Here is a 15,106-nt window from a genome sequence, read left to right on the forward strand (position 1 = left end):
TTTCATTACATTTTTCTGTAGTCTGTCCACATATCTGTTCCTCTACCACCTGTTGGTGGTTGGGAAGTTTATAGTCAATCCCAAAGTGATTGGCCGCTTCTTATTCCTAAGCTGTACCCATGTGGCCTTGCTGGATGAGCCATCCAAAATGTCCTTTCTTAAGAGAGCTGTTTTATTCTACCTTGCCAGAAATGCAACTCGCCCATCTCTTTTACATTTCTTGTTATCTCACCTGAAACATCTGACAGAATGTTAAGCTGCCAGTCTGTCTCTCTCTGCACTAAGTCTCTGTAATAGCTACGTCATTGAGCTTGGATTAATACATATTAATTACATATTAATTATTATGTGTTCATCTGCCTTCCCTGACATACGCCTCTTGTTAAAAGAAATACACCTCAGACCATGGGTTCCCTCCCATCTCACACTGTTCTTCTCATGAGTCTTGCTGGCCTTAGTCTCAGATTCCTCATTTGTCATTTTACTTGCTGACCAGCTGCAGTGGTTCCCATCCCAGCCACACTACTTTAAACCCTTCCAGGATATTAGTGTCCCTCCAGTTTAGGTGCAAGCAGTCTTTCTTATAAGGTCCCACTTGCCCCTGAAGACACCCCAATAATCCACATCCTGAAACTCTTCCCTCCTACACCAGCTCTATAGCTACATATTTGACTATACTATCTTGTATTCCTAGCTTCACCGACACTTGGCACAGGGAGTAATCCTGAGATTACAACATGAGATCCTACTTTCCAACTTTTTACTTAACTCCCTAAACTTCCTTTGCAGGATATCCTCTCTCTTTCTGCCTATGTTGTTGGTATCAGTATGGACCACAACCTCTGGCTGCCACCCTTCGCTTTCAGAATGTTCTGTGCCCACTCAGTTATCCTTGACCCTGGCACCAGGGAGGCAACACACCATCCGCAGTGTTGCATGTAACCACTGAAATGCCTGTGCCTCTGACTGTAGAGTCCCTATCACTACTGCATGCCTACCCTTCAATCCTCCCTGCTGTACAACGGTGCTAGTTGTGGTGACACTGATCAGCTGCAGGTGCTGCTTGCTGCTTAGAGGCCATTTTCCCTCTGTCTCCAAAATGGTATACAGAGGAACCTCAATTATTTGAAGGACACTGGCAGGGAGTATTTCGTTCAGTTATTTTAATTCCGGATAATTGAATGCCGGATAACATAGTTTAGCCAAGCATCGGATCCTTGCAATCTTGCTGGATAATCCAATATTTGAATAATCGAATGCCAGATAATAGAGGTTCCTCCATATTTGTTTTGGGGGGGGGGGGGGGGTTGTCACAAGGGATTCCTACACTGCCTGTCCATGCTTACTCATCATATTGGTGGTTACCCACCTCTTTTTGGTCTGTGTAGCCCTTCCTGGTGGTGTGACCAGCTCATTAAATGTGCTATCCATGACATTCTTAGCCCCATGCATGCTCTAAAGTGAGTCCATCTGCAGCTTCAGGCACTCAGTGTGCCAGATCAGGAGCTGCAACTGAACAGATTTCCTGCATATGTTATCATCTTGGAGACTGTAAGTGTCTCTGATATCCCACATCTTGCAGAAGGAGCACTCCATGGAATTGAGTTTCCTGCCATTTCGAACTTTATCAAGTAAATCAATCTTGTCAACTACAGAAAATAATTCAGCAATTGACTACATAACATTACCTACTAGTCACCAAATTCCAGTCTCCTGCTCCTGTGCTCTATTCCTAGCAGACCACACCAAAAAGTTCTTTCTCATTGTCCAGTTTGCATTACTCAGTCTGCAAATCTGGTCCCTGAGCCGCCAAGCTGTATCACTTCTTTGAGTCATGACGTCGCCTCTGGAGTTCTACCCCTAGGTTCAGCTCCACGTTTGCTCCGTCTGACCCTGCTCCTCGGATATTTACCCTGCTGCTGATGTTCGCCCTTCGGTTCGCTCTGACTGACCCTGCTCCTCAGGTATTAATCCGGCTGCCGCTGTTCACCCTCAGGTTCACTCTGTCACTGCTGTCGTGCTCAGACTGCCCTCCAAATTCATGCACTAGGGGACCTCCGGCTTCCTCTATATTTCAGAGCTCTGCAGTACTCGCTGTTCAGATAATATACTTGTTTATTTTTCTTGCCAAATGGAGTTTCACATACGCCACATCTTACTCCATTTGACAGATCTTTGTTCACTCACTTTATCGATAATCCTTACGTCCTCTTCAAATGTACTTTCCTAGCCATCTTTGTATCATTAACAATTTTTACAACCATTCCTTCTGTCCCTTTATCAAAGCCATTTGTATAATTTTTTAAAGATTAAGGCCCAGACATTGTGACATTCTTGTGACATTCATCTCATAACACCCTGCCAACCAGTGAAAGGCCCTGCTGTTTGCTCTCTGGCTAGCTGATAAGAAAAACAATCTTCTGTTTATGCAAATATATTAGCACATACACAATGGACTTATATTTTCTGCAGTACATTTTGATGTGACATTTTATCTGGAAATCTAGGTACAGTACATGCTTTTATCCACAGCACTTGTAACTTTCTCAAATAATTCCAACAAATTGGTTAACCACTATTTCTCTTTTACAAAACCATGTTGATCTGCCTCATTACCTGAAACATTTTGAAATGCTGTGTTGCAACATCTTTAATAAAAGCTTCTAACATCTTCCCTATGACAGATATTAAGGTAGCTGATTAACTGCTTCTGTCTCCCCTTTTATAAATAAAGGAGTTACATTGACTGACTGATTTTCAATCTAATTGAAACTTCCCAAGCTCCAGGACCCTTCAATGAAGTCCATCAGGACTGGGGTTCTTATGAACCTGCCACTGCAACAATTTGCTCAGCACCAATTTTCTTGTTCTTCTCTGTCTTTGATTTCCTGACTTGCAGCTATTTCTGGGATGTTACTTGTAAGTGTGTCATTACAGACATTACTATAGAATCAATGCCCACTTAACTTTTTTTCTTTTTATCTATCTGTTTTTATATTTCAAGCCAACTTTCTCTTGTGCTTTTGATATTCTCCTTATTAGTCTCTTTATGCTTTGATTTTCTTTCCCATCTTCTGACCCGCCACCCATCTTTGCGCAATTATGTTTTTTCCTTTAAATTTCAATACAGTCTTTAACCTTTACTAGGTTGTGTGTTAATGACATAGGTAGGTAAGAAGAAACGTTTTGCATGGCCAGTATGGGGAGTTAGGCACAAAGTTAAGAAGCAGAGCTTCAAATGAAATAATCAGATCCGAGAAATAAATTCATGAATAAATCAGAGAAAGATTAGTTAAGAAAAAATGGGTTTTGGTTCATGGGGGCAATGGCACAAATACTGGGAAAAGAGGTGATTGTACTGTTGGAATGGAATTCTCATGATCCATATAACTAGGGAAGTAGACAGGGTTTTGAACCAAGTAGTGGGACAAAGAATCAAATTTAGGAAGAATGGGAACAAGGAAAGAAGGTAGGTATTAAAATGGGAAACTATAAACTAACAAGGAATAAGCAGTTATGATTGAATACTAAATCAATAAATAAGGTAGTTACAAAACTAAATGCTCTGAATGTGAATGCACAATTAAACCTTTCTTTCAGTCTCTCCAATTCACTGTTGCAGTATCTGATTTGACATTGAATTTAACACTATGCCTAACCCTCTGGAAGAGTCATATTCAGAACAGAAAAAGGCATTTTGGCCCATTGTGTCCACATCAGTCAAGAACAAAACCCTAACTATTCTAATCCCATTTTCTAGTACTTTGCCCTTTGCCCCACAAGTGCACATCTAAATACGCTCTCTTTTTTAAATGTTGTGAGGTTATCTGCCTCTACCACCTTTACAAAGTCATAAGTCACATGACACCAGGGTAATAGTCCAAAAGGTTTATTTGAAATCACAAGCTTTTCCTCACATCAAGAGCTGTGTAATAACATCTCTGAACAGGTTGATGTGGAAAATATTCCTAAATCTTCTGCCCTTTAGATCTTTGTCCCTGGTTAATGAATGCTCCATCAAGAGAAAACATTTCTTACTATCTACCCTATTTATGTCCCTCATAATTTTATAGGTGTCCTCTGCTGCAAGAAAACAATCCCAGTCTGTCCAACTCCAGCCCAGACAACATTCTGGTAAATCTTCTCTGCACTCTCTCCAATACAATCACTATCTTTTTCTGGAATGTGGATTCCAGAATTGGATATAATACTATAGCTGTGGCCTAACTAACATTTTAATCTGTTCCAGCATAACCACCCTCCTCTTAAACTCTTTGCCTTTGTCAATGAAGGCATGTATATCTTATGCTTTCTTAACCACTTTATTCACCTGTCCTGATACTTTAATGTACTGATGTACTTGAACAGCAGCATTATGAACAAATGAAAAATAAACCAGCAATTAAGTTGAAATTTTGTTAAATCAAAACAAATATTAAGGTCTTGATAACCATTAGTTTTTTATAATATTGATTTGCAGCACAGAACTCCTCTTTTGAGCCTCTGTTTAAGTACCGCATTGATGAAACCCAATTTTCTCACCTCAAATGGTGTGTCCCCTGTCTTTGGGGAATAAACTCAATTATGGATATTTTCCACATCAACCTGTTTAGAGATGTTATTACACTGCTCTTGAGCACCTCTTGAACCTGGGCCTCCTGATTCAGAGACAGGGAGACTTGTCACCGCACCACATGAACTCCTATGAGTTCATTTGTGGCGTTTTTTACTTTAACTATTAACCATCACCTGTGCAGCCAATTGGAAGTTTATATACAAATTCCATTATGTGCAATGAACTATTAAAACTAAGGGCAGTGTGTTGAGAGCAGAAAGAGGCTAAATCAAAACCGAGTTGTTGGGGGGGGGGGGGGGGAAATAAAGCACTGCATCCCCTCGTAGTGCCTACCTCTCTCCTAAAGGCATAGAGAGGACTGGTGGACACCACATAAGGGGGACAGACAGTTGGCAGATATGCCCCCTTCCATAGCTTGCTGCCTGGATCTGTTTATAGCCAGTTTGACCAGGTCCAGACGCAGACCCATGAGAAGGTCCTCACCCCTGGATGCCCAAAGATCATGAGCAGAGGATTGAAATGCAATCAAAAACATGACAAAAGATTTTTCAATAAATTTTAAAAGGATGTGCAAATGCTCATATGAGTTAATTTGTGCACCTGCGGTTTAAAGTGGCCACCCCTGTCAAGGAGATAATTGTATGTATAAGGATACAGATTGTGCCTCATTAATGGCTGTTCATGAGTTAATGTTTATTTTTCTGACTTACAGAATAAAGGAATACTTCTGGGACATTGAATGTTGGCTAGGGAGAAGGCTGACAGTTATAATATTGCATTCCATAAATAAGCCTAATATTAAGGTTTAAAAAGAAAACACACTTTTTTTCCAGAATTAAGTGGAGATATTTATAACTTTTAATGTTTCACTCAAATGGAGCGATCTCAAATACTGACTTTGGATTTTTCTTTCACCAATTGGCTATCAGGAGTATAATCGGGGAAACTGCTGACTCGGCATGTGGTAAATATGCACAAGATGTCATAGTAGATTTTATCACTTGTTATAATCTACGTGTGAAATACCATGACTCAGCTCCTCAAATTACAAAATATATTTTAAAATTAGCTCTGTATTTTGAATCAAGTTCCACTGGGGACTTGCATAATATGTTTCAGCTTCCTTTGCTTTGTAGGAATTACACTGGTTTTTAATGATTTTAGACAAGATAGCTGTGTGCACAGTGTTTTATGGAAAGATTCCATTCTTTTATGCTCCTCTACATTATTCTATAGTTAGTAAAATGCTGAGTGAAGATCAGAAACAGAGCAGCAGTCACTGGGCTGTTTATGTACACGGTCATTTACATAGTGCCAGATGTCCGAAGGACAGAATAATGCTCAGTGGCTTGGAAGAGATCCAGTCAAAGAAATCTGATGCTGGTTGACTTCAGGATAAGGCTGAAAAAACAGATAGGCTGATATCTTACATTAATTTCTAGTAGGTTGACTTCAAACCTTACTATAAATATATTAGAACGTCACAGGAACGATCCCTTAAGCCCATGATGTTGTGCTGAACATGATGCTAAATTAAACTAATCCCTTCTGCCTACACTTGGTCCATACCCCTCCATTCTTGGCATATTCATGTTCTTACCTAAAAGTCCCTTAAACACCCTTACCATATCTGCCACCACCACCAAGCCTGGCACCATATTCCATACTCCTACCACTCTTTTTTTTAAAAAAAACTTGTCATTCACATATTTTGATCTTTCTCCCCCTCACCTTTAAATGCATGACCACTGGTATTGAGCATTTCAATTCTGGGGGAGAAAGATTTTTTTCTTCAGTGCAGAGGCTAATACACCTCCTGCTTTCTTCTCCGGCCTATGGCCTCACTATCAAATATTAGGCTAATGTGTCCACAGTGGTCACATACCTCTGCCACCCCCAAATTTCTACCAAGTCTGCCCAGACAGACCCATTGTTTCTGCCTCTCATAATTCATCTCTTCCTACCCTGACTTTGTATTTTTTCCCTCCCTTCCTCCTCATGTCCATGGTTCTTCTGATGCTTTAACAGTTTGAGATTCCAGGTCAGGCTCCAGCTGCCTTCTCTTTACCATGGATGTGTAATCCCTTTTACATATCTGCCCCCCAAAGAATTATGTACCTGCACCCCAAGGTTTCTCTATTGTACAACACTACCTAAGTCAGGGAATCAAAGCGCAGAGTGGGTGACTGATTGTGGAACCTCTATATTCTGTCCATAAAAATTACTGAATCATTGTCATACAGCACAAAACCAGGTGTTTTGGTACAATTTGTCCATGCCAACCAGATTTGCTAAACTGAACTAGTCCATTTGCCTGCGTTTGGCCCACATCCCTCTATATTTTTCCTATCCATGTATATGTTCAAATATTTTTTATAATTGTATTTGCCTCTCAACTTGCTCTGGCAGCTCATTTCATAACACAGACTGCCCTCTGTGTGAAAAAGTTGCCCCTCAGTTTCTTTTTAAAATCTTTCTTCTAGTTACCATCTATTCAACTCATTATTGCTCCCTGACTAACATCTCAATCTCAGGCTTGCGGAAGTGCTCCAGCAAAGTTGGACCCTACAGCCTTCAGTAGAGTCATAGAGATGTACAGCACGGAAACAGACCCTTCAGTCCAACCCGTCCATGCCGACTAGATATCCCAACCCAATCTAGTCCCACATGCCAGCACCTGGCCCATATCCCTGCAAACCCTTCCTATTCATATACCCATCCAAATGCCTCTTCAATGTTGCAAATGTACCAGCTTCCACCATGTACTCTGGCAGTTCATTCCATACACGTACCACCCTCTGCGTGAAAAGGTTGCCCATTAGGTCTCTTTATATCTTTCTCCTCTCACCCTAAACATATGCCCTTCTAGTTTTGGATTCCCCAACCCCAGGGAAAAGACTTTGTCTATTTATCCTATCCATGCCCCTCATAATTTTGTAAACCTCTATAAGGTCACCCCTCAGACTCTGACGCTCCAGGGAAAACAGCCCCAGCCTGTTCAGCCTCTCCCTGTAGCTCAGATCCTTCAACCCTGGCAACATCCTTGTAAATCTTTTCTGAACCCTTTCAAGTTTCACAATGTCTTTCCGATAGGAAGGAGACCAGAATTGCACACAATATTCCAACAGTGGCCTAACCAATGTCCTGTACAGCCGCAACATGACCTCCCAACTCCTGTACTCAATACTCTGACCAATAAAGGAAAGCATACCAAACGCCGCCTTCACTATCCTATCTACCTGCGACTCCACTTTCAAGGAGATATGAACCTGCACTCCAAGGTCTCTTTGTTCAGCAACACTCCCTAGGACCTTACCATTAAGTGTATAAGTCCTGCTAAGATTTGCTTTCCCAAAATGCAGCACCTCACATTTATCAGAATTAAACTCCATCTGCCACTTCTCAGCCCATTGGCCCATCTGGTCCAGATCCTGTTGTAATCTGAGGTAACCTTCTTCGCTGTCTACTCCACCAATTGTGGTGTCATCTGCAAACCTACTAACTGTACCTCTTATGCTGACATCCAAATTATTTATGTAAATGACAAAAAGTAGAAGGCCCAGCACCGATCCTTGTGGCACTCCACTGGTCACAGGCCTCCAGTCTGAAAAACAACCCTCCACCACCATCCTCTGTCTTCTACCTTTGAGCCAGTTCTGTATCCAAATGGCTAGTTCTCCCAGTATTCCATGAGATCTAACCTTGCTAATCAGTCTCCCATGGGGAGCCTTGTCGAACGCCTTACTGAAGTCCATATAGATCACATCTACTGCTCTGCCCTCATCAATCTTCTTTGTTACTTCATCAAAAAAACTAAAAACTCTTATCAAATTCAACAATTTTAGAACCTCAACATCTTTCTCTTTATCCACCTCCACGCTCCAGGCCTTGTCATCACATCGGCTGCTCTCAACACAGCCAATCCATTTTTAACTGTTTGTGGTCCCCATTCTCTTTTTTTCCTTCCTGGTTTAGTCTTTGCTTACTGTTCACCTGTCTTCAGCATGTATCACATTTTCTTAGCTATTAATGGTTCAGTAGGGTCACAGGACCTGAAACATTAGCTCGGATTTCTCTCCAAATATGCTGATAGACGTGCTGAGTTTCTCCAGCAATTTGTTTTTGTTTCAGATTTCCAACATCCACAGTTGTTTATTTATATCTTTAATTAAACCTGAAATGGAATCTTTAATTGTAATTTAGTAAGTAGTTTTATTTCTGAAGTCAGTTTACTCAGCATGATTTGCATTTGCATGTAATATACCTTGCCTAAATAGGTAGTATCCTTTTTTTTTAGGTTTTAAGACTCCTGTAGGAGTATTTGCTATCTTTGGATTACACGTACTTCCAATTTGGCTGTATGGTTACTATAATCAAATTCTATCTGCAACATTTTTGATGCCTCTTACAATGCAATGGCTTATTATTGCATTTCTTGTTGCTGGAAGACTTCTATGTATGGCAGTGGAGGTAAGAGAAAGTTTCTTTTTGTTTACAAAGTCAGCAAATTAATTTTCCAAAGCAGATAATTCAAATACATTTGTTTCTATTACAGTTCTGGTGTATATGTATTCACATTCTGTACCTCGTACGAAATGAAAAGCAAACCAAAGAAAAGTAATGGACTGATTGTAAAGATACCTAAAGCAATATTTCCAAGTTCAGGTAATTGATTCCTGCAACATAATTAAAGTTCCACTAAGAGTTGATTGTGGAACATTTTTGCAATTTAGTGCACCTTGTGTGATCCTTTTGTGCAGGATTTATGGGGAAAGGAGAAGTAAAAGGACATGGAACTTTTTCCTATTTTTCTTAAATTATGATAATCACAGTTGTGGAGGCTTTGTCACCAAATGAATTCTGTATTTTATAATTAAAACATTTATAGTCTTTTTTTTCCCAAGTGGAGTTTTAAAAGATATTTCTTAAAAACAATCTAGTTCTTCATGATAAACAAAAATGGCTTAGTTTCTGCAGGCCACAGTAAACACCATGAATGACTCCATGAAGAATAATCTTCATTCATAACTTTTCCAATACTGCCTAACCAGTATGAAGCATTTTAGCTACAATTGCTAATTATTACAATACATGACTAGGATACTTAAAATTACCTTGATTGACTGCTGTATGACCAGAAAAACAAAAGAAAATCAATTCATTTAGCGTTACTGCTGAACACTAGTTGCATTTAGTTTAAATTTAAGTTTCTGAAATTCTTTTGCTTCAGATTACTTAATCTAATGAAACACAACTTGTTTAGTTCATGCTTTTATGCTAACAAACCCACTTGTTAACAACTAAAGCATTCCTGCTGGGTTTTTGACAATTAACAAGAGAAATTGCAAATATGCTTAAAGCAAGAATTAAATTAGGGGTAGTGGTAGAAAAAAAAAAGAGTATTCTAGTCTGTGCTTTGTTTTTAAAGTAGAAGTATATTTTAGCTATGTCAGTTTGTCAGTGTGCTCATTTTAAAAGGAGAGAGACAAGTTCTCAGACTAGCAAGCATCTGTATTTGAATGTTATGAGACAAACTGCTGAACACATTCTGCAGTAACCCAGTTTAGACTAAAGTGACTAATAGTTTTGCATTTATATGAAAAAATGCAAGTTTAAACTAATCAGTTTCTATTTTAAGCAGCAGAAATGGTCAGCATTCCCAGTTCTTACCCAGCAACACGAGTGGGTAAGTTAGGTTTACTTGCTGCCATTACTGTCAAATCTTATGCAATAAATGCTCATTTGATAAAATGAGTGAAAGGAGAAATTTGTTTCAGTTGTGGCAGAAATAGTTAGTAGATTCTTTGAGCTACAGCACAAATATTTATAGTATGTTGACATTCATAGTAGACTAACAAGCTCTTTCTGTTTTGATAGTAAAACAAACTCCAACAGAAATTGAAACTTATGTATCTCTGCTTTGACTTCTATAGGCAGAGTAACCATTACAAATACCTACAACAGTTGTGATGACTTCTGATTTTGCAGTTATTAGAAATCGACATTATTTGTTAATTGCTTTTGTGATTGGATAAGTTAAATTGTTAATTTGTACAATATTTTTACTCAGTGACAATACTCATTGTAGCAACTGTAATTGAAGTTGTCTCAAAAGTGAAAAGGACAAGATTTGTACCACAATCATTATAATAAAATGCATTTTTTTATACAATATAATGAGTTTATAGTTTTCTCAATCAGTTACAAGTTGGCACTGTGCTGGTAGAGAGAGACCTTCCAAAAAAAAACTCAAATTGAAGTAGCTTCTCTAGTTGATTATGCCATCTTCCTATAAACTGTAATCTGCTACTGTCTCCTGCAGAAAGTGCCATAGTGTAAAACACCTAACACATATTGCCTCAGAGAGCCAGCTTATAATGTTAGTGTAGTTGCCTGGAACAATTTCGAATTTCACAGTAATGAAGTGTTTATTTTAATTTAAAATGAAGTCTTAATATTCCCAAGGTTAGAATCAAAGTATGGAATTTATTCTTTATTACATGTGGCTGAAAAGCACCATCTTTTTCATTCACGGAGTGTTTGTTTAAAGCAAGTACTGATGACTTAGAAGCAGGCCTCTTTTATATTTGAGTAAGCTGTTATTGTCACTTTTTATATTCCTTGCTAGTTTTGCCTTAATTTTTTTTTGTTCTGAATTTATCACAGTTTTCAAGACTGGCTCTTGTTTCCATTTTATATGCTTTTTCTTTCAACTATTACTGTCCTTAACTTCCTTGCTTAGCTATGGTTGATTTATCCCTCTCACTGCTGGCTTACTGTTTTTTCCTGCTAATCTATCCAGCCAACTAATTCTACCCTCATTTGATTCCCATGATTTAAGTTAACACAGTTGCTTCTAACCCAAGTTTCTCGCTGTCAGTAATTAAATCCTATTATGTTATAATCACTAATTATTGAACTGGAGAGGGATTTACCAGGATGTTGCTGGGAATGGAAGGTTTGAGAGACTGTAAATGCTAGAGCACATTGAAGTTTATAAAATCATGAGGAGTATAGGTAAGGTGAAAATCAAGGGCCTTTTCAAAGGTGGACAAGTTCAAAACCAGGGGGCATATTTTTAAAGGTGAGTGGATAAAGATTTAAAAACATGGGCACCTTTTTAAACAAATAAAGTATGTTGTGTGTGTGTGGAATGAACTGCCAGAGAAAGTGGATACAGGTAGTTAGAACATTGAAAAGACATTTGGATAAGTTCATTAATAGAAAAGGTTTGGAGGGATATGAGCCAAGGACAGGCTGGTGGGACTAGTTTAGTTTGAGTTTATGGTCAGCATGGACTAGTTGAATCAAAAGTTCTGCTTCCGTTCTGTGTGACTGTGACTACTGGTGCTTTCTAAGTAACTCCTCCAGTAAAGTCTCCAATTCCAAGAATATAAAGAGCAGAAGTACTCACCACTTTAAAAAAAAGGAACCGATCACCACTTTGTTTCACCAACTGCAGCTGCACTGTAATCAAACAAGACGGAAGTGGGTACTGCAGATGCAAGGGATTTGAGTAAAGATTAGAGTGGTGCTGGAAAAGCACAGCAGATCAGGCAGCATCCGAGGAGCAGAAAAGTTAACATTTTGGGCAAAAGCCCTTCATCAGGAATGAGGCTGAGCGCCTTTGAGAGATAAATGGGAGGATGTTGGGGCTGGGGAGAAGGTAGCTGAGTGTGTAATAGATGGATGAAGATGGAGGCAAAGGTGATAGGTCAGAGAGGAGGGTGGAGTAGACAGGTGGGACAGTCATGAGGACATTGCTGAGCTGGAAGGTTGGAACTGGAGTAAAGTTGTGGGAGGAGAAGAGGAAACTGTTGAAGTCCACATTGATGCAATGGGGTTGAAGGGTCCTGAGGCGGAAGATGAGGTATCCTTCCTCCAGGTGTTAGGTGGTGAGGGATGGCAATGGAAGCAGCCCAGGACCTGCATGTCCTCGGCAGATTGGGAGGGGGAGTTGAAACTTTCGGCCATGGGGTGCTGGGATTGATTGTGAGAAGGTGCTTCAGAGAACACCTGCACCAGTGTTTCAGAGAACTGTCAATCTTCCTTCGCACTTATGCTCCACCCTCCTCTCTGACCTATCACCTTTACCCCACCACCTGCCCTCTGTTACCTTCTCCCCAGTCCCACCCCTTTCTCTCTCCACCCTCAAGGCTCCCAGCCTCATTCCTGATGAAGGGCTTTTGCCTGAAAATCAGTTTTCCTGATCGTCAGATACTGCCTAACCTGCTATGCTTTTCCAGCACCACTCTAATCTTGACTGTAATCAAACAAGGCAACACTGAAGGCACCGTCATTTTTATATCCCCTAATTCAAAAGCTTCTGAAACTAAATTAAACTGTAATTAACGAGCTTTAGCTGACAGTCTGTAAACTCCTGTTTTAAAGCTGCACTTAAACTTCAAATAGCAAATTGTTACATTAAACAGTAAACTAGCACTTAGGCTGAAATTAGCTCATACTCTGTTCCTCAAAATGTACCCCTTGACACGTTCAAACTCCAGCACACATCTGTTTTCTAAGCCTGATTAGATGATCCTGGCCATTGTGAACCCCTTGATCAATCTAGAAATTGGAATGCCAATTCAGTTTGTTTGCACAATAATCCTGCCCAGTGTTTTCACATTATAATACTTCAGATGGGGGCCCTCTTGTGGTGCAGAGGTAGTATTCCTACCCCTGGTCCAAGAGACCAGGGTTCAAATCCCCCTGCTCCAGAGGTCTGCAATAACATCTGAACAAGTTGATTATGGGGGAAGAGAAAAAGTTATATTTTTAAAAATGCTTTCGATGGGAAGCAAATTACAAATACCACAATGATGTGACTTACTCTAACTTGTTATTTGAAAAAGGCCTGTTCACAAGTTTTCTTTCACGCTAACATGGTCCTTTGTACATTTAGCAGTTTTGACCAACAGATAGACTTATCATATCAACCATCATGCCTTAAGAGAAGGTTTAGTCATTCAATTTCATAGAGTTAAAAGCATACAGCACAGAAAAAGACCCTTTGGTCCAACCAAGATTTCTGAGCTAAACTATTCCTATAAACCTTTCTTCATGTCGGTTGCCAAATATCTTTTAAATGTTATAACTGTACCCACATCTACCAATTCCTCTTCCAGTTCATTCCACACATTCTCAAAAGGTTGTCCCTCTGGTCCCTTTTAAATCTTTCTCTTCTCACCTTGAACTCCCCAACCTAGGAAAAAATGGGCTTGGAAAAGTTTGTTTTTATAAACATCAAAATGGATTTCAAATATTCGTGGAATTGCAATAAGGGTAGTGGCAAGAAATAAGCATGCAAATGTGGGAAAGCTTTCATTAATTTTGAGTTTCAACTTAACATTATTCATTTCTGGTGAAGCAAACCAGCCATCAGCCTTTGGCATGGTGCTAGATAGATTAGGCCTCAGAATATCAATTCTGATAAGACTTCTGGGAGATATGATGCAAGTAACAAAAAAATTCTCAATTTACATACGTTCTGTGCTTCCACTTTAACTTACGATACAATAGCTTACAAATTAAAATTGAAGCTAACTGGGATATGCAGCACACTTTTTATGTCAAAATGCCACAATCTCCTGTGTGGTGCACAATTGACCAGATGTTTTATACTTCCTGTTGTACTACTCTATCAAAAAAGTGTTACTGGCCACATAACTTAAAAGCAAGTCCTACTATCAAGTGACTTTAATTTTACATCAAAACAATCTTTCTTTTAAAATACTGTTATGCAAGGGTGCAGTTGTTACGGTACTGCCTTTTCTCAGTGAGAATTTGCAAGTATAAGAAATTGGTTAACAAAGATTGCAAATATTTGGACTTACTAATGGAATATGCAGCAAGAAAACATTTCAGGCCATTTTTGGAATTGTCAGATATCTTACATAGCTCAATATTTACTGCATTTTTGGAGAAAGATGATTGATTTTCACATAAATCAAACTTCAAATAAAATCTCTAGTACTACTCCAGTTGCTCAAGAAAATTAATTTTTAGTTAATTCTCAAATGATTCAATAATCTGTAGCGTGTACGCATCAAAGTATTAGCAAGTGAAAAACTAGCTGTTGCACATTTAAACAAATCTGTAGCAGCAAATGCAAGTGTTTTGCATTTGCTGCTAATCAACAGCCCCCGTAATTTCATACTTTTGTCTTTTGCCATTTCTAAATTTGTTACTCTGGCAAAACTTTAAGTGCAGTGTTGACACAGAATAACTGTTTTTAAGTTGTTTCCTACTCAATGCAGCTGTAACACCTAAAAGCAGTGGTGATTTCATGCCAGTATATGTATAGCAGCAGAGGTTTTGGAGAAAAAAAAACTGATAATGGACAGTTTTGCTCATACACTTTGCTTTCCCATCTGCTGCCAAAGCACCTTTAGATTGACACTTTAAAATCAGTAAATGTGAATATTTTGCATTTAAAACAGTTTCCTTGGCAAAATACAGGTAAAGCTAACCTTTCACTAGTTGTACTCCACCACAAGAGTTGAACATAGTAAAGCATCCATTGGAAAG

The 15,106-nt window shown here is 39.1% G+C and overlaps 1 protein-coding gene across 1 annotated transcript in view; it reads left to right on the forward strand.

Moving 5' to 3' along the window:
• The window catches only part of LOC140491450 (uncharacterized), a 110,928-nt gene extending 100,188 nt beyond the window's left edge, over positions 1 to 10,740 (forward strand). Inside the window, exons 6-7 of the mRNA XM_072589627.1 lie at positions 8,874 to 9,046; positions 9,132 to 10,740. Coding sequence (XP_072445728.1) covers positions 8,874 to 9,046; positions 9,132 to 9,197 — 239 coding nt within the window. The 3' untranslated portion in view covers positions 9,198 to 10,740. The remainder of the gene's footprint in view (positions 1 to 8,873; positions 9,047 to 9,131) is intronic.
• The last annotated feature ends 4,366 nt before the right edge of the window (positions 10,741 to 15,106 follow it).

The sequence above is a fragment of the Chiloscyllium punctatum genome, chromosome 19, assembly GCF_047496795.1.
Source record: "Chiloscyllium punctatum isolate Juve2018m chromosome 19, sChiPun1.3, whole genome shotgun sequence".
In the NCBI taxonomy this organism is placed as follows: Eukaryota; Metazoa; Chordata; class Chondrichthyes; order Orectolobiformes; family Hemiscylliidae; genus Chiloscyllium; species Chiloscyllium punctatum.